This window comes from Nestor notabilis, unplaced genomic scaffold (assembly GCF_000696875.1).
Source record: "Nestor notabilis isolate BGI_N333 unplaced genomic scaffold, ASM69687v1 scaffold10808, whole genome shotgun sequence".
Lineage (NCBI taxonomy): Eukaryota > Metazoa > Chordata > Aves > Psittaciformes > Psittacidae > Nestor > Nestor notabilis.
Window position 1 is genome coordinate 21,151 of NW_009938757.1, and position 19,173 is coordinate 40,323.

Genomic DNA, 19,173 nt, shown 5'->3' on the forward strand with positions numbered 1-19,173 from the left:
ACTCAAACTGAATGACTATTATAATTAGGGATTTAAAATATATTGTATCAAATTTAGGAAACATTACTTAAGTTTATTCTAGAGATCTTACAGTCTTATGGCTAAGTAAAAAAATGTGAGTGTCCTGTATTTTAAATGTCATCTCCAGTTGAATACAGTTACTGGCTGGTTATTCATCTTTATACTCCTTCTCTTCCTCATCTATTAACATTAAAAAAGTTGGATAAATTCATGCATGTCTTCAGAATCAAAATTACAATAAAGGCATGAGACAGTTATAACAATAAATTGGCAGCCCTCTATGTTTCTTTAAGTAGGAGACAAACCAGAGTCATCTAAATGTATGAGAAGAGGTGGTGGGATTAAATTCTTATTCCTTTAGTTGATCTTTGGACTACACCTAAAATGTAATTAAATATACTCAACAAGTTTTTTAAATTCACCCAAGAATTTATCAGAGATATAATATCAGTGGTTGTTGAAAGGATTTATATTTCTATGTCATTCAAGGGGATTTGAAATTTTTACAATGTAGATGTAATCAGATCAGTAGGAATCCATCTGTAAGTTTATCCAGCAGCCTGAAGGTTCAAAGTGGCCATGAAACCCTTAACATGATGAGGAATCACAGAGAAGGTCAGTCTGCGTATTTGTAGACAAACTGTCTGAAATAAAAGGTGTTTTTTATTCTTTGTGTTTATTTTTTAGTGCCTTCAAAGCATGCCACCCCAAAATAAAGAGCTTCTACTTTGCAACAGACTGCCTTGAAGAAATGAATAGGTAAGTTATGTTTCCTCTTTATCATGGCACTCCAATAACTGGAAATAATATTTCATCTCACATAGAAATACACTCTTGGAGCATGACGTCATGCTGATTGATAGTGTTCTCAGTACTTAGTCCACACAGTTCTCCATTAATTCTAGTACATACATTGCACTGTGTGACTCACTGTGCTGGAATTTTCTGTCATGCCATATGTCAAAATTCGGCAAAGATGTGTTTGAAAAGTTAGTTGTGTTGGTCTCATCTCTGCTCGTATGAAAGAGTTATACCCACATGAGGGAATGTGATATTTTAGAGTTAGTTGTAGTGACAATCCACAGTAACGTGACATGATCTAAAACCAGAGACAAACATTTGGAAGTATTTTTTTTAACAGGAAAAAGACTGAACCAATGAGATACATTTAATATTTATTGCCAGAATTTGGAAAAAAAAAAAACAACAAAAAAAGCAAACAAAAAATGACAACAACAACAAAAACCCAAACCCCCAAAATACCCAACAGCAACAAAAACCTGTAGTAATTAATTTTATTCATCACATCACTCTCCCCACAAGACACAGATGCTAGGAAAGTTCAGTTGTTGGCATTGCTATGTGCTTTTAAATGTCCTTGGATGTGCTGGGAGGACATTCAAAACTTGACAGGACAAGGCCCTGAACAACCTGGTCCAACATCAAAGTTGGCCCTGCTGTGGGTGGGGAGTGGGAACAGACGACCTCCTGGGGTTTCTTCTAACCTAAATTACTCTGTGCTTCTATTCTGTGATTCAGTGATGAAGGCAGAGGTTAGATAAAGGTGGGACAGTACCTCTGGTCCTCAAAGGCAAAGTCAGATGTTCTACCTCCTCCTGTTACTTCAGTAATTTGTTTATTCTCAGCTGAGGTAAAAAGCAAGGACACATGGGACAATGTTACCGTATTCTGAAGCCTTAAATCTTTCCTCGCATAGACTGCTCAACTTTGAGATTTACTTAGGTTTTGCTGTTCACAAACTTAGAAAGACAGAGCTACTTTAGAACGCAGCTGGATCTTTTCCTGTGGAATACTAATGTCTAAAAATTATTTTTAAATTGAGCATTTATATTCTGTGGCTTACATGGCCCTTCAGGAAATAGTGTATTGATGTGTACGATTGGCTGTATTGAAAGAGTTGAGGCCAGTTCATCATCCACTGATGAGGATGATGCTGAGGAACAGTTGTCAGGCTTTTGTGGCTAGCTGTCATTTTTAGGATATAAATTTGCTGAAACATATTTTCTCCAATGTTAATAATGTTCCATTGTTCATTTATGTAATGTGGCTGAGATTTCTTTGGTCCAAAACTGAAGTGAAGATGTTCCACTATTTTTAACCATGCATTGTCCCTCCCTTGACTTTTAGCTACTTTGATAGCTATCATTTGCTGAAGTGCAATTGATCATGTCTTTCTATTATACCATAAAATGCTCTGACTCAAGGAGTCTTGACTTACATTCGATAAACTGCTCATACATTATTAATTGATTTTTCTATGGGGAGCCAATGAGGTTGTCTTTATGAGAGTTTACAGTCCTCATTGGGAAGGTGCCAGGATATATATTCATGTCATTCTATCACTTCACATCATTTAGTTTGGAATTTATGAGAGCCTTTTCCCTGACTTTTGGGGTCTGATTCCCATGGGAGAAGACAAAGAGTGAACTCCTCTTGAAGAATTTTTGCACTATTTTTCCTTCAGAAATGCTGTTCTTGTAGAGTAATTGTAATTCATCCCCCAACCCAAATTACTATGCTGCCTCTGTAAAATCCTGGGGCATCCCTTGCAGCTTTTAAATGCTTCCTGGAATTCCTTCTTCAAGACACCCTGTGTGAAATTTGAAATGAGTAAGCAAGATTCATAGCTGAAAAATGCACTGGAAATACTAATTTCACACATCTCTGTCTTCCCAGCAAATTGCTACCCATGTAATCTGAGGGAAAAGGGCACCTTATAGTACTGCTGTCACCACAAAATTTAACTGGATGTTCTATGCCGATAGAAGGGTAGAGCTTTCACACTGAGAAGTAAAGGAGTTTTAATATAGAGAGGAACACAGAATCTCTTTATTCACTGTGTGGCGAACATATACCCTTTCTTCAACTGCCTGTACCATCAGCTTTTGTTTTAAAAGCTGTTTTTAGAGTTTCTTACTTCACATTCACTGTTTAATAATTTTTTCCACTCCTGAGTATTTTGACCTGCCTTTCTTACTGAATTGCTATTGAAAGAACTGTATACCAATGGGTAGTAATTGATCTGTATGTAGCAGTAGAGTCACTCTGTTGCAGCTGAATTTTGCCTGCTGTGTTGCATGGTGCAGACAGACTTTGGTTTGCAAAATTAATGCTCATGCTGTTTTGTCAGTTCTTACATGAGCATAGCTGTGTTCTTAGAAATGAATTAATAATGAAATTGATGAGCTCATCTTTTGCTTGCCATGGTCGCAGGGTGCTCCAAGCTTGTTAAAGGCCTTATTTCCCAGAAGGGCTTCGTCTATTACTATACCATGCATAACCTGTTTATGGCTTTAATACTCCTAAGGAAATGAGCACTGAACTTCGTATTCAGCTGGTTTACAATATCTACTTTATTTAAAACTTTCATGTGATTGAAGTGTGCACTGCAGTGCACTTAAAAATCTCCTTATGGACTCCAAACATTACATTTAGAAAAGGTCCTATTTTATGCTGGATAATTTGATCACATTTGATTTGAGTAACTGGGTTAACTTTGCAATTTTAATAACTCCCATAAACCTTCGCATTCATTCAAAAAATATAACAGATATCTGCTACCCACTGAAACCGAACCATGATTGATTTTGCAAGGGTTGCTCCCCATATTTTCCAAGTAAACAGCTGAAAGATTATAATACAGCATTTCTCTTAAAAAGAAACTCTTTGAAAATTGAAGTATTCTGAATTAAATCTCTGTTGATTCTAAGTAAATTTCAGGGTGCATATCCTTTGATTTTTATGTATGGAATATAACCAAGCAAATTACTCAAGGCTTTCCCTAAATCATCCTCTTACTGCTGAAGTTCACTCAGCTGTCTTCCTTAAATTTTGGCCATCTTAGTTTCCTTGACAGATCTTGGTCAAATCAGATCAGTATTAATGCATCTTTTACAGTTTCAATTTGCTTTCAATCTTCCCTTACAAATAAGGTAACACCTAAGAAGATATCTTGGCAACTAAAAAATTCAGATGCGTGTTCCTGTTAGACATTGCCCATCTTAAACAAGAGTTCCTGGAGAACTAGCAGGAGAGTAATCATGTCAGCTCTGTCTGTCCTAATTTAACAGTTCTTTAACAAATAGAGCTGAATATGTTATTAAAGAGCTTTTGCTCCCCAGTTCTTTATCCAGTGAAAAGCAAGGAGATCATTCTGCAGAACATGAAAGGTACTTTCAAATAAAAATGCCTGAAATGGAGATTCCCAATGGTGGTATAAGTAAACATGAACAGCATGTTCTTCCCTTCTTCATTTATGTTCCTATAAACTTGTTTCAAATCCAGGAAAAATAGTCCGTGCCCAAGGCCACTTCAGTCCTCTAATTTAATGTTCTCACATAAAAGCTCGTAAGTTGCAGCACAAGTAAAGCAATTTTCTGATCAGAATTAGCTGCAGGCCCCAGAGACTGGATTAAATCACTATGTATGTGGGAGTGAGCAGTGCAATAGTAGAGCTGCCATGCTCCACCTGGGGAAAATACTACACCAGGAAGTACCAGTACATGGTTGTACATCTTCAAAATTCTAAGTCACCTAACTCCTCCTTTCTATGATTTATGGACTACTTACTACAGACTTGTGAACTACCATTTCCCACTTAATACAGTTTGAGAACCACTAGCTTATAGCATAGCTCTAAGGAGTTTGCAATACACAATTGCAATTATCCAATACACAATCCAAATTAGCATTCAGGTATGAATTCATCCCTAATGTGTGGGGGTTAGGATTTGCATTGGCTTTCTGTACTAGTTTATATTACAAAATTAACTTAATCAAAATGTGCTGTAAATAATATCATTGTGAATTGGTATAGTTCTTCTGGGAGTTAAACAGTTTAACTGCATTTAATATAGCAGATTTTGTGATTACAGTGCTGTACCTCTCAGTGATGAATGCACATGCATCACAATCACATACTGTGATGTTATACTGGAGATACTAAATTAACGCTGCAACACCTCAAGATTTTAGTAATGAAAATAAGTAATATATACATAATTAAAAAAATCAGGCATTTAACAGTATTATTTGGCCTATGTGACCCTATTTCTTTAAGAATATATGGAAGTAGAATTACATAATCTCACAAGTAAATCATCCCATCTCTTACAAAAAGTTGCCCTCTAAAACCCAAAAACCCCCACCCGTACCTTTTCAGACTGTACTAAACTCAGTTCTCTTGCTCATAAAGAATGTTTCATGTCTCCAAAGCATTCTTTTGGGCCAAGCACTTTTACAGCTTTACATCCCTTACTTGTACTTTAGTAAGAATGGTAGAAAATTATCTGGAGAATACTAAGTGGCTGCACATGCTGAAGGATACATAATGTGACAGTCAGTGAAGGAAGTGGTGGGTGCATGCAGCAGCCAGTGCTTGTCTTTAAGTGGATGCCCAAAAAGTTTGGTGAGTTACCCAGAGTACCATGGTAAATCCAATAGTCCAAGGTTACTGTAGAGTAAAATCCAGTAGCCCCATTTGACTAATGAAGAAAATATCTTATTGTCATCTTAACAGATTCCCTCAAGTAACAGCTTCACTACCTTTAAGTACCAGCCTTCTGACTACAAAGGCATAGTAGTGCAGTTGGCTGACAGGGTGAAGTTAAAAATCCCATTAAGTGCATGAAGTAGATGCACACGCACGGAGGCACAAACTGCCATGGTTCACTTCCCAGCTCTTAAGCTGTCTGGGGCTTTTTTCATATTTTTCCAGCCTGACAAATCTAAGAAGACAATGCACAAAACAAGATCACCAGAGTCATGTCAAAGGATTAAATCAGAAAGTACTTGCGGTTTAGCCATGAATGATTTCACTTAACGAATTCCAGCAACTGTGACAAATACAATAGTAGAAATACAGGCTGCTAAGAGTTGATATGTTTGGAGAGATGAGCTCAATGAGAAGACTCTGCTTAGTGTTCACTGTGAGACATCAGTTACACTTTGGGGCTTCTTTTTGTGTTGAGGAAAATCAAGGCATCATTTTAGCCATACCTACTACAGGAACCTTTATTCTGTTAAATGAATATATTAACTGTATAACCTTAGAAAATGGTGAAAATAATGTACTTAGGAACCAGCACAGGAAATTTACTGATTTCTTTTTTAGGTGTCCAGTAAGAATGACTGGTCAGGAAGAAGCCAGCATAGCAAGTACAAAAACAATTAATCAGTTTAAAACTATAATTCTCTATTACAAAGAATTGAATTCTAGAATCCAGTGACACCCCCCATGTAAAAAAGTAAAAAACATAATACAAAGTTTTTAATGAGAAATTAAATATAAATTTCAGTGAATAAATTCTGTGTATGAAATAAATAGTTCAAGCGAATCTATATTTTAATACACTTAAAGATAACTTGATTAAGTCAAATTGAACTTTCCCTTTAGCTTTGTTTTTTTCCTTTTAACCAAACAATGTGAAGTGCAATCTCAAAAGTGAAGAAAGATATATTCCTGCACTGAAACATGTATTACACAAACCCAAGACAACATACAAGTGCAAGTATTAATTGACGAAAAGATGCAAGAAAGAAAGGAAATACAGGAATTTATTCTATCCTTCAATGCCTCGGTAGTTCATTGGTTTCATTTTCAAGGGAATATTTAACAGAAAGATAATGAAAGTGGATAGACTCTTTCTTGAAATTACAGCTTTTCAGGATATATCCTCTATTTACTTTTTCACTTGAATTAAATAGTTTCTTCTACATATCAACCATCTTGTATATGCAAAAGTATATCCAGCACTGAGGATATGAGCAAATAAAACTTACTTGAACCATAGAAACTCACTACTTCGTGTCCTGTTCTCCAGGGATTTATGGAATGGTTTTAACTATAACCTTAAATTTTACAGACTCACACCTCTTTAAAAAAAATGGTTACCCTCTTGCCTTTGGTTTTCATTCTCCTGCACTAAATGTAATTGTTCTCTCAAATTTATTGTAACTGAGATTGTCCAAATTGTTCTGGTGTTTTTACTTGTGTTATTTTACTCTAAGCAGTATAAAAGAATAGCCAAGTGGGTAAAGTGTGATGCCACTATGGAAACTATCATTGCCTTCAGTCCCACAACCTCACACTGACCTTGGACTGGCTCATCTCCACACTCAGCAGGAGTAAATTATAACAGTCAGTAAACAGAAACTTCCTGCATTTGTACAATGAGTAGTGGCTTGCTCTCATTTTTAATACAGTGCATTAGGACAGTGAAGCTATGCAAAACTGTTTCCCCAGTTGTTTGGTCCCCTTTGACATTTTCCAGTGTTTTAATCAGATGATCAGCAAAAGAATGAGCTCCTGACTCCTGACAATTCAGGGCATTTCAAGCATGACTCACTCTTCAGTACCAAGTTTTGATTATTGCAACAGCTACTCAGTTTGTCATTGCCCTCAGTGCCTTTGTAATCATTGCTTTCCAGGCCTGGGGGTAGAATCAGACTCTCAGAAGACACCCTGGGCTGTAATCCCCTGGTACTAACCAGAATTATCTCAGTAAATTTAACTTCCTACCATGCAACTCTATTTTATCCCAAAGCAATGACAACGGTGCCTGTTTCGAATCAACAGAATTAATTAAAGTCAAGTCTAATTTGTTTAGAATTCAAACCATTGAGACAAACTACAAAACTTATTTATGTATTTAGATGACAACACTTGAGGCTTATCTTTTCCTGCATTTGGTTCAGTAAGGTACAGTCAATAAGAAATAATTAATACACTTCTTGGTCGCTTGTAAGTTGTTACAATGTACCTCGGTAAGACAGATATCACATCTTACAGAGATGTTGTACAATATTGAAGGTAAAATGTTGTAGCAAAGTATCCCTGGGATGTTTAGTACAGCTCCATGTCATCATGACTGATTTCTATCTAGAATGCAAACCCTGTGGTTCTTCGAGTGACTTAGTGAAAAATGCTGTTTAAGTTGTTTAATTATCAAAAGAAAATAGTTGAAATTATCAAAGAAAAAAGGCAGAGATTTGAAGGAAGAGGAGTCCAACTTTCTGCCTCAGGGGGACAAGATATATAGAGAAGTGCATGTAAGACTCCTCTGCATGTAAGACTGCTGTGCATACACCTGCCGGAATACCTCATGTCTTTTTGTGATCACATGAAGTTCAAAGAGCTATTAGGGGTATAGTTATATAAACCAAATTAGACAAATGATCTCTTGGGGTTTCTTCACTATAGCTGCTTGTCAGGTGTAGCACACACCCTTGCATTGCAAGACCTTTGATTAAGCACACAGTCATTACCCCTTAGAGAGTCCAGTGCTGACACACACTCTGTTGCCTTCCTGAAACCTGACAGTTGCCTACAAGGCATTCAGTGAAGAGTTCAGAACCAAACAGCTGAGTTTCCAAGCTTTTCATGGAGAACTTTTATAACCTTGACTGCCTGTTTTCTTAAAAATGGAAGTGGTTTGCTCATCAAGTAAATTCATCAAGTTTACATAGCTTTCCTTTCGAACTGAGCTTGCATTTCCTTGGAAAATAAATGTTAACTGGAAGAAAAGGATGTGTAATCTCAGCACTTCTATAACTCCTGATTAACCTCAAAAACATTAACCCATGCTTTTTTAAAAAACACAGAACCTCAAATTGAGACTCTTTTTCTTTTATCAGAAGAGATTTTATCATTATAAGCCACTGAATGTCATCAGATAACCCTTTTTGTTGTCTTGACAAAGAGCTAACTCTAAATTGCGGTAAATGAGGTAAGAAAGTACTTGTAACTATAGCTGGGGATCTTCTGGCCCTTTGGAAGAGAAAATTTGAGCAGCCTTAGAAAAGTTACATTGGAGACCGTACGAATAAAGCTGATACTCTGAGTATGCTAAGAATACCCACATTCTCTTGAAGGTTAATGTTAACACTTTGACTGTTATCTGTACATGCTTCCAAGATTTAAAAACCTCAAATTAACAATGAGCGGCAAGATAAATCTGGCAAGAAATTTAAGACAATATAAATTTCCATGCACTGACCACCAAAACAGCTGAATCTGCTTTAACTTTGAAAATGGTAATGAATCTTCATTTATCACTGGTGCTTAAGCAGAACCTTTGTTGAAGCTGCTGAGGCATTTTGCTTAATTGCCAAAGGCATATGGTAAAGAATGACTAAAACTATTCTGTTCCAATGCTAATGAGTTTAGAGATTCAGGAACAACAGTTGATAAAATAGTGAATACAAATGCTTAATAATGAGCAGGGGTATGATGTCATTTCAATTACTGCAATAAAGAATATGCCTTTCAAGAGAATGTCAAGTGATCAGCATGCTGTTTGTGGAATGAAATTATGCTGGTGAGCACTGTAGAAAAGCTTTTCTGCAAACCTGTTAATCCACTTGCAATTTACTTCCTTTGTGATAAAGATAAGTTACTGACATGCCCATGTAAACAATGTCTCTGTAAGCAGTTCTAACCCTGCCCTTGTGAAAACTAATCAGCATTTCCATTTTTATTTCCAATTTGCTCACTTCCATTTTAATACTGAAATACAAAACAACATTATTGTACAATCTCTATATTTTAATAGTTTTGCAAGTAAATTAAACCCTACAACAATTCCTTGTGAGATGTAAATGTCATTGTCCCCTTTGGATACTTATGAAAGTCATAAGATATGTAGAACGATTTGCTTAAGGCCATGCAATGAGTCAGTGTTATATCCAATATTACAGATTAAGATCATTGCTCTGAGCAACTGCCGAGCGTTTCTTAGACCAGGAGATCAATAGATGCTGAACTGTGAGCTATTTTTAGTGGAGAGTTCACTCTTCCTTCATTTCTTGTCTCCCTACTGCGTATGCCATCTTCCATATACTGTACTATTAAAACAATAACACATTCACATATATCCTTAGAAGCTTTTTTCTGTTCTAGTAAAAAAAGAATAGTTTTCTTGTTTTAAACTGAAAAAAACTTGCCCTTATGCTTTGTATTGTTTGCTTATGTCTTTCTTGAAGCTTTTGAAAGATGTTTTTGCCATGATAAGATTCATTAACAAAGAACATAATTATTGACGAATTTTATGTTGCAATGCTAAAGAAAAAAGTGCTGCTTCTGGAGATCACTTATGTGCAATATACTAGGAAATGGATAACATAGTAAGTAATGTAGTCACTGCGAAGGGAACACTTGAGAATGCATCCTCATCATTACAGATGTCTATTAATAGGGCTCTTTGGTTATATTTCCTTGTTGACGAAAACAAGGTGATTCTTGATTTTCCATTTGCTTAACATTACGAAGTGGTTTTCCCCTTTCTGTGTTCATTTCTTTTTCTACTATCTTTCAATTATATATTGTATAAACATCTAGTAATCTTATGTAAAGAAAACTCTAAAGGTATTTTCCCAAAATATACTATAATATTTTCTTAATGAAAAAAAGAACCTTATTTTTTCCCAAACTGATTAATTTTAGGACAAAGAAAGAATCTAGAACATTTAATATAAAACGCAAATATTGAAGTACTTTCAATATATCAACTCTTGTTTCAGAAACCAAATCAAAGGAAAATAATGCTGATATCACAGCTCAACAAGCCTAAGCATTTACATCGCCAGTATCATGAACCTAGAGCAGCAAATAACCAGTGGAATACTGTCACTGTCTGGTTTAGTTTTTTGATTATACAAATTTAATACAACTTATTTCCTAATACAGATCTTCATACAGTTATTTTCATAACTCTGTTTTATTTGATAGCATTTCACAATTCAGGTTCCTGCAATTAATAGAAGTAGCAATCAGAATAAATGCAACATGCTCCTTTATGCAACGTCCCTGGAAACTATTCCACACAAACAGTTTGCAGATGCAGCTTAGAGAGGACTTGAGTCTGCTTAAGGTGGAGACCAAGCTGGATGCTCTCTGTTCTACACAGACTATTCTAAACTTTCATTCAGTCGCTCTAACGTTAGCGTGTTAGTGTGTATGCTTTGTTCACATATGTTCACATTGTCTTGATGATGTAAGGCAGGTTTGATGTCATGATTCTTCAGTTTTCTATGCAGCAGATCAAAATGCAATGAGTCTGATACTCCACACGACACACATCCTCCAGCAGATGTGAACAGAAGCCCAGAGGTACATCTGCATTGTACTTGAACTGGAACATCCCTCACTTGAAATAATTAACCACTGAACACAGCTGAATCATGATTTTAGCAGTGTTCAGTTTCTGGGCTAAGCATTGTCTGTGACTTTTCCAAATGTCAGGAATGCGTGTGCCCTCAAATTTACACTAGATGTTCCATTTAGGTGTCTCTCTTACTCATTTTTCATTCTATTAGATGGATGAATCGTTTGGGTCTCGCGGCGATTGGTTACACACCTGATGACAAGGATATTCATCCAGATGAAGGTAATGCTTTCAGATATTATAATTGGGAGCAAAAAGCAGAGAGTACATATCTGTTCATTATTTGAACAAAGTTGGAGATGTCATAACTGTCTTCTTTATTAACCATATTTTTTTAAAAATCTATTTTCATAAGAATCCCTGTATTTATTGGTGCCACCAGCAGAGAAAAGAAAATCCTGAGTAAAAATATTTCAAACTAAAACAGGCAATAAAGAGAATGCAAGGTTGAGCATGAGGTATGACCTCCCCAGTCACAGCCATCAGGTTTGCTCATCACCTTGGAGCAAGTGAAGACATCACAAGCACATGTCACTGTGCTTTAGAACTGGTTTTGCATCTCCTGAGCTCAGGTGCCAGCCCTGCCTTTTTCACCATCACCCATGGTGGAACTAGTTATGCTAAGATAATTAAATGAAGTGTTGAGGCTCAGCTTTACTTTGGCATCTAGAATGAAGTTTCTCTTTGAAAGTCTGTGATCAGAAGCTGGTTTTTATATCTGGTGGTGGTTAGGTGCCTATCCTGCTTTCTGTGACGCTATCCTAAAACCTTTGATGGTGGTTTTATGTGTCAATGTGCCAGACATTCTCACAAGTCTGTTCTTTAGTGACTGCCAAGCACCTCGGTGACTGTGAAATGTTTACCTTTGCATGGTAATGGTATTCTTAATATGTGGGAACCACTTTCTTGTGGAAAAGCACATGAGTGAAACCTGGAATGCTTTGCTAGCAGATTACTGGAGTGAAAGCGATCAGGATGACATCGACGGCTCTCTGACCCTGAAGCAGGAAGGCTCCTCAACACTGTGTGACAGCTATCATCGAACACCCTCAGTGAGTTATAAAAACTGCATTTAACAGGAGGTCACAAAAAAATGCGTGTGCCTTGATTTGCATTTTCCTTGGTTTGGAACATTTAATTGCCATCAAGGCAGAACAAAGATGAATCTCACTGTAAGAATGAAATTACTGCTGTTGATCATAAACTAAGACCCAGATGTTTCCATAACAAGTCGATTGCAAAAAAAGGTGTGGTTAAATGTCACCTTACATAGATATGTCACCAGACTGTGAATGTGACCTTCATAGGATTTGGAAGACTACACCTAGTAATAGTCAAATGTTGACTTTACTGCAGAATAGCAAAAGAATGTGGTGGATGGGATACTTTGTATTAACTGAGACTGTTTTCCGAGTATGAATATTGGATACCAGATGCTAGAGATTAAGAGAGATCACATTCATGAGTGATCCTGGTTTAGTACAAACATATTTTTAAGCAACATCTCTAGAGGCAAGGGCTTATTTAAAGTATGAAGCATTGTGTACAGTACCATAGTAGTGACAGTATTTTCTGCTAGTGTCATAAGATGTTAAGGAGCTGATAAAAGTACTTCTAGTATATTGTGTGCAGACAGATTTTTGTAACTGAGGCAAAAAACCATTTTGTATATGAAGAGGCTTTAGCAGCAAATAAGAACATTTCTATTACATGGAACATAGGCTGTGATAATTACTCTGTATTTCTGGGTGCAGATAGGACCGTTCTCTATTTTTCTTTCAGATTTTTCTTCAGCGTGAATGACACGATCCTCACACAGCCAGAACCAAAGAAAGAGTGACTGAGACAACAGCATCACATGGGTGAAGTTCAGACTGATTTTCACCCATGTGATGCTGTTTTATCAACTGAGATACAGGTTAAGCCCCTCCCTTTCTCTTTTTCCACATTTTTGCCTTTCTCTTTGTTTTTGAATTAAAATTACATGCAGACCCAGCAGAATTCACTGAAATCATTTGAGAATTCAGCAGTCCCCCTGGGTGCTGAAGTTGTTTTGGGTTTTTTTTTTCCTATTTGGCTGGATCCTTATTCCCTAAAATAAAGAAATCCAATTACGGTTTCTTTTGAGGACTTTCATGTCTTCACAGCACACTGCTGGACTGAGCGCAAATTGGATGGGTCTTCAGGAAATCTGTACCAGTATCATCGTGTTCTTTCCAGCAGGAGTTGCTCACGGGCAGAGAATGTGTAAAACAAGAATAGGGAGTGGTTGAAACAATGTGCTGGCATAAAGGGTCTCACTGCTTATTATGTTCTGTTTACAGAGGTTCATATTATGACATATCAAAACACACACATCAGACCATTTTATTGGTGTACATCATACAATGTTGTACACTACAGTCATTTCCTTGGGTCTGGTCAGAACACTGGTTTATCGTCAGGTGCTCTTCTGTCTCTTCAGGTGAATTCTTCAAGTCCATTCCCTGAAGTCAAACATGGTCGACACTTTTCAAGCGAATCAACATACTCTCATTCTTCTGCTGAGGATTCTCGCCAAGATGCAGCAGGAAGCACTCACTCATCAGGATGCAGACCCCCCTACCGAGAGAGACGCTCATGGCAGGATCTGATAGAGACTCCACTAACCAGTTCAGGGCTCCATTTTCTCCAGACTGTTCCTCCTGAGGCAGAGTACATGAGTGGCCGGCCTGGAATGTCACCAGACAGACGAAGACAAGCAACGCTGCCGGTACAGAGACGACATAATTATGAGCAGGATGGGCCTTTCCCTCTGGTGGAATGTCAAAGGGGACACAGCTCTCACAGCAGGCCACAGAAGCAACGTAGTCAAAGCCTTCCCCGAAACAGAGACGTGAGGGGTAAGGGCCATGTAAAGTCCATAGAAGGAACAGATGACAAGCTAGAAGAGAAAGCTCCTATTAGAAGGCATAATAGTTTCTGTGCAGAAGGTAAGCTTTTGCAGATGTTCTGATCCTTTTTACTGCTGTTGAAAGCCACAGCAATATTGCCATTATTCTCAGCAAGGTTTTTGTGGCTGAACGTTTATATGTTGGCAAATCCATGTAACAGGAGTTTGTACTTGAAATGCTTGGATGTAGTGCCAAGAATAAAGCTTTGGGGCTGATCAAAATGTTCTTGTTCTAGCAAAACAAAAATTAGAGGACTGTGTTACGCATGAATTTGCAGTAATGCTTGCTGGTTTTAGCAACTTCACCTGAATCATCAGATTCATTGTTAGGTTCCTTTACTTTCTTTCAGAAAATGTAAAAGAAATTGGAGAAAATACAGATGGTCTGCAAGAGCTATACAAGTCTCTGGAACAAGCCAGTCTGTCAGCTTTTGGAGAGCAGCGTCCTTCCACCAAGCAGGAGTTCCGCAAGTCTTTCATAAAGCGATGTAATGATCCGGTTATCAATGAAAAGCTTCACCACATCAGAGTTCTCAAGAGCACTTTAAAAGTAAGGCTTTATCATTAATTTTGTGTATAAGCAACATAAACCAGTAAAAATATAATCTCTGAATGTTTTCCATGGATGAGGCTTTGTTTGTAGCTTCAGAATTAAGTTCCAAAGAATACTTGCAAGCAAACTGTTCCAGCTTAAAGAAAATAAGTAAGTAACTAATTTGGCACTCTTTATAGGCATGCTGTAAAAAGTGCCAAGGACTGAGTTCTCACAGTTTAAGCTGTAACGGTTCCTGAATATAGGTAAAAGTTTCGCATTTCTATAGAAGTTTCCCCAACCCTTTGCATTAAAATGAAAGAAGAAATAAAGCGACAAAGTACAAAATGTGGCATAAGTTTCATTTTGACATGTACTGTGTCTTTCTGGAATTTGATAGGCGAAGGAAGGGGACCTTACAGTTATCAACAGTCTTCTGGATGATCCCAACTTAACATCAAAGAAGTTTAAAGATTGGAAACTAAAGAACTATGAGTTTTTCCTGGACATTTGTGAGTACAGTGCTGCTGTGAAATCTCAAAATGGAGCCTCTGAAATTGCAGCCTCAGCACCAATGCTGACACATACACACTCCTTCATTGAAACTCACGTGTGACAGGAACCATACCCTGAATAATTGCTGGGTGCCATGGAAAACTGAATAAGACAAACACTGTAATATTTATTGATAACGTACTCAGCAGTACTGTAAATAAGTTGGATAAGAGAATAGTGCCACAGGATGCCTACTACATTGCATGATATGACAATAATATTCTTTATTAGTTTTTTCCATTTGCTATTATCAACTGAAGTCCGTATCAAGCTCTGCATTAGAAAGAAGCAGTGCAGAAGTGTAACTGAAAATAAATACCAGTATATTTAAAGTACTGTACTAAAACTAAGCTTCTAGTATGAGCTCCTACGATCATTTTATATATTTAGATATGTATCAAGCCATATCTATGTATATAAAATGTAACACAGTAGTTGACATTACTTTTAAAATGCCCTAAAGTTCACATTTTCACACATTCTTTCTTGAGAAAAATACAAAGTGAAACATCAACACACTGGCCACTCTTAGAGATGAATGTTTATTTTTGCAACATTTCCAGGTAGTGACCATCTTTGCAAATAAAAGGACAGAGTTATCAAAATGTAAACTCGATCCCTATAGTGTGCCTTAAAATGTACACTGTACATCTAGCAAATAGATCCCAGTCTGGCCCTATGGGCATACTGTACATGCCATTTAGGTACTGTGTTTGAAACATACTGTGACTGCCTTTACAATGAAAGAATTATAAGCAAGCAGGTATGGCACAGAGATTAAGATATGAGTAGAACAATGTTGGTTGTTCACTAATGCTGCAACTTAAACTGATTTTAATATAATTTGAAGGGTTTCATGGTGAAAGACAAAACATCTGCGCTGATATGCTACATACTGCAGGTTTTCATGGTTTCTTCACTGTGAATTTAAGTGACACGTGACTGCGAGTCACAGAGTTCTAAAAAGCATGCTTCAAGGATGAGAATGAAGTTTAAAAAACTCCTGAGCTAATCAATTAAACTGTAATAGACTGATACCCAGAGCTGAGAAAATGACTCAAAATGCTATAATGTCTGGCAATAATTTTTAACTGTTAGTAGTACATTAGCAAGTGGGTGAAGTTATTCAATACATCATTTGAAGACCAATCTGTATTGATTGGGTTGGGAAGACACACCAGTCACATAGTGTATTTCACTTCCTTGCCTGGATGAGAATGATTTCTAAGAATCAGATTTTGGAGAAAATACTTCTATTCTTGGAAAAAAGATAAAAAGAACACAAAAAAAATGCTCTATGTTCAGTAGCATTTACTGAGCATAAATTCCTAACACCTGTTCACAGTTTTCTTTGACTATGCTTGCTAGAATACTTCTAAAAAGCTGAACAAAGAGGATGTGAATTCAGCTGGCGCCATTTCACTTAAACGCAGGTATTCACTGATAATCTTTTCATGAGATAAATGCAGTTGTCTCTTGTACATCAAGAACTGAAAAATCTATACAGTTCAATATAATATAGGAAAAACCATTACTGTAATGAGGTCCTGCTATCCAGGAAGAGATCTAATTATTCAAGAAGCCTGAACTGGGTGAAGGTATCTTGTTGCTTAGTTCAGTCTCCACAAAGCAGCTGTTGTGGGCTGATCTTATGTCCACCAAGATGTACTCATTCCCCCTCCTCACTAGGACAGGGGGAGAACACACCATGGAAAAGCTTGTGGGTTGAAAGAGATAGAGAGACCATTTACCATGGGCAAAACAGACTTGATCTGGAGAAAATTAATGTAATTTATTGCCACTTAAAAACACTGTTATTGTAAAAGTCGATCGGAGAAACTCCCTAAGACCCAGTGTGGGGTTGTAGAAAGCAACATTCCTTATTGCAGCACGGGGTGCACACGCAAATCGTTTCACAAAGGTGAGCGCACCCGTTACCTGACAGCAGCAGCTCTATATTGAGCACACTCATGCATATTTACAGCTTTCCCAGGACACTATTTACATATTCAGGAGATTCCCAGGAACTAATTATAATATTTGCATCCTAATTACACATGCACTCTCTTGCTGAGTGGGGTCTCTGGTGGTCACCAATAGTCTTCCTCACTGTGTTTACTGAATGACCTCAGTGCCTGCGCACGCTCACAAGCTCCTAGTGCTGAGTTAGTAGTTGGTGTGTCCCTGCTTCTGTTCCATGTTGGGCACCACTCTGCTGTCTTGAAGGCTGGCATCCTTGGTCTGATTTACTGCCTCCTTAGTTGTCATCAGTCCCATGATGTTCCTTCCCCTGTCAGCCGAACATTCTTTTCTCTCTACGTGTGAGCGAGTTAGAACAGTTTGCTCCATTCTACTATGTTAGTTTAGAGTCACACACACTCTTGTTAGTTTAAACCTATAATTTAAGCCTACATTTCCCCCTTTTGAGACTTATAGGATATACATACATCCTTACATACATCCTGTAAGTCTCATCCTGTACCTTTTACCCATATTTGATTCTAATACACCATTGTGACCAGCAACTAGAAAATTGTATCATGATACATGCAAGGACACAGACACAAATTATTACTATAATGATCACAAACAAGTTTTTTTTAACTGTATCCAATTTGGTAATGAACAAATAAGTCCATGGCATAAGTCTTCAAATCCCCAGGAAGTATCATCTTCAGTGGCCTGATACAAGACCTTAGTTTGCTTCCAGCTTTCTGACAGATCTGTGGCTATTCTGCCGCTCTGGTCTATGTATGTGCAGCAACTTGTATTTATAACTGTACAAACGCCTCCTTGGGAAGCTAGTAGCAGATCAAGGGCCATATGTTTTGCAGTGTTACCTGAGATAGGCTGGATACCTCAATCTGTGATGTCTGTACAGCATCTATAACATTGTCTTCGATGTTTTCAGTTACTGCTGATATATTTACGATGGTCTTTTCTAACTCGCTCACTTCCAACCAAGAGAGAAACCACCTGACAAAAATGTGAAATTTTGTAGGACGAGCAGTAATGGCATCACGGGATTTCTTGGTCCTTTTTAGGAAGGTTCTTATCCATCTTTTTTCTGGATTTAGGGTTTTGATTACTGTAATATCAGGGAGTACAACACCCAATGTACATGTTCCAGTCCATCCTGGGGGAAGGGCTTTTCTAGCAGAATTATTACACAACCAATACCACCCTTTCCCTTCTGGAGCATTCCAATAGCCACTTTGGGGTTCTTTGATTTAAAGTTGCATTGTCCAGCTACAGTTTGTGTAATGTCCTACCAAGGTATTACCAGAGCTAAGAGTTTTACCCAGTGCCAGCAGGTATTGTCTGAGATCCTGTTTTCCCTGCGGACACATATCACCAGGAATGAAAAGCAGTTTGTAAGGCTGCCCCTACATCAGCTCATATGGACTCACACGATCCCTTCCTAGCTGTATTTGTATCCTTAACAAAGCAATTGGTAGGGCTTGTAACCAAGTTAAAGAAGTTTCTTGACATATTTTACTTAATTGTAACTTGAGTGTCTGATTCATACGTTCCACTTTCCCACTAGCCTGAGGTCTATACAGGGTATGCAGATCCCACCTGATTCCCAAACACTCTCCCACCTTCCTAACTACTTCTGCAACAAAGTGTAGACCTCTGCCCAAGGACAAGCCTGCTGGTACACCATATGGGGGTATTATCTGATTCAGTAAATGTTTTCCTACTTCACGAGCCATATTGGTGTGACAAGGGAAAGCCTCTGGCTGACCAGAAAATGTATCTATTAGTACCAATATATATACATACCTGAGCCCACTATGCTGTGGCAATTCTGTAAAGCCCGCTTGCCTCCTGGACAATTGCCTTTGTTGTTCCAGGTGGGGCTCTCTCAACATGGTAAGAATTATTTTGTAAACAAGGTTCACGCTTCTTTATAACACTTTTATAACTCAAGCCATTTGCATACTCAG

General features: G+C 37.6%; 1 protein-coding gene across 1 annotated transcript in view; it reads left to right on the forward strand.

Moving 5' to 3' along the window:
* The window catches only part of LOC104409586 (connector enhancer of kinase suppressor of ras 2-like), a gene marked incomplete at its 5' end in the record, with an annotated part of 24,288 nt that extends 8,373 nt beyond the window's left edge, over positions 1–15,915 (forward strand). Inside the window, 6 exons of the mRNA XM_010019497.1 lie at positions 709–780; positions 11,356–11,426; positions 12,156–12,256; positions 13,669–14,176; positions 14,487–14,686; positions 15,069–15,915. Coding sequence (XP_010017799.1) covers positions 709–780; positions 11,356–11,426; positions 12,156–12,256; positions 13,669–14,176; positions 14,487–14,686; positions 15,069–15,284 — 1,168 coding nt within the window. The remainder of the gene's footprint in view (positions 1–708; positions 781–11,355; positions 11,427–12,155; positions 12,257–13,668; positions 14,177–14,486; positions 14,687–15,068) is intronic.
* Between the last annotated feature and the right edge of the window lie 3,258 nt (positions 15,916–19,173).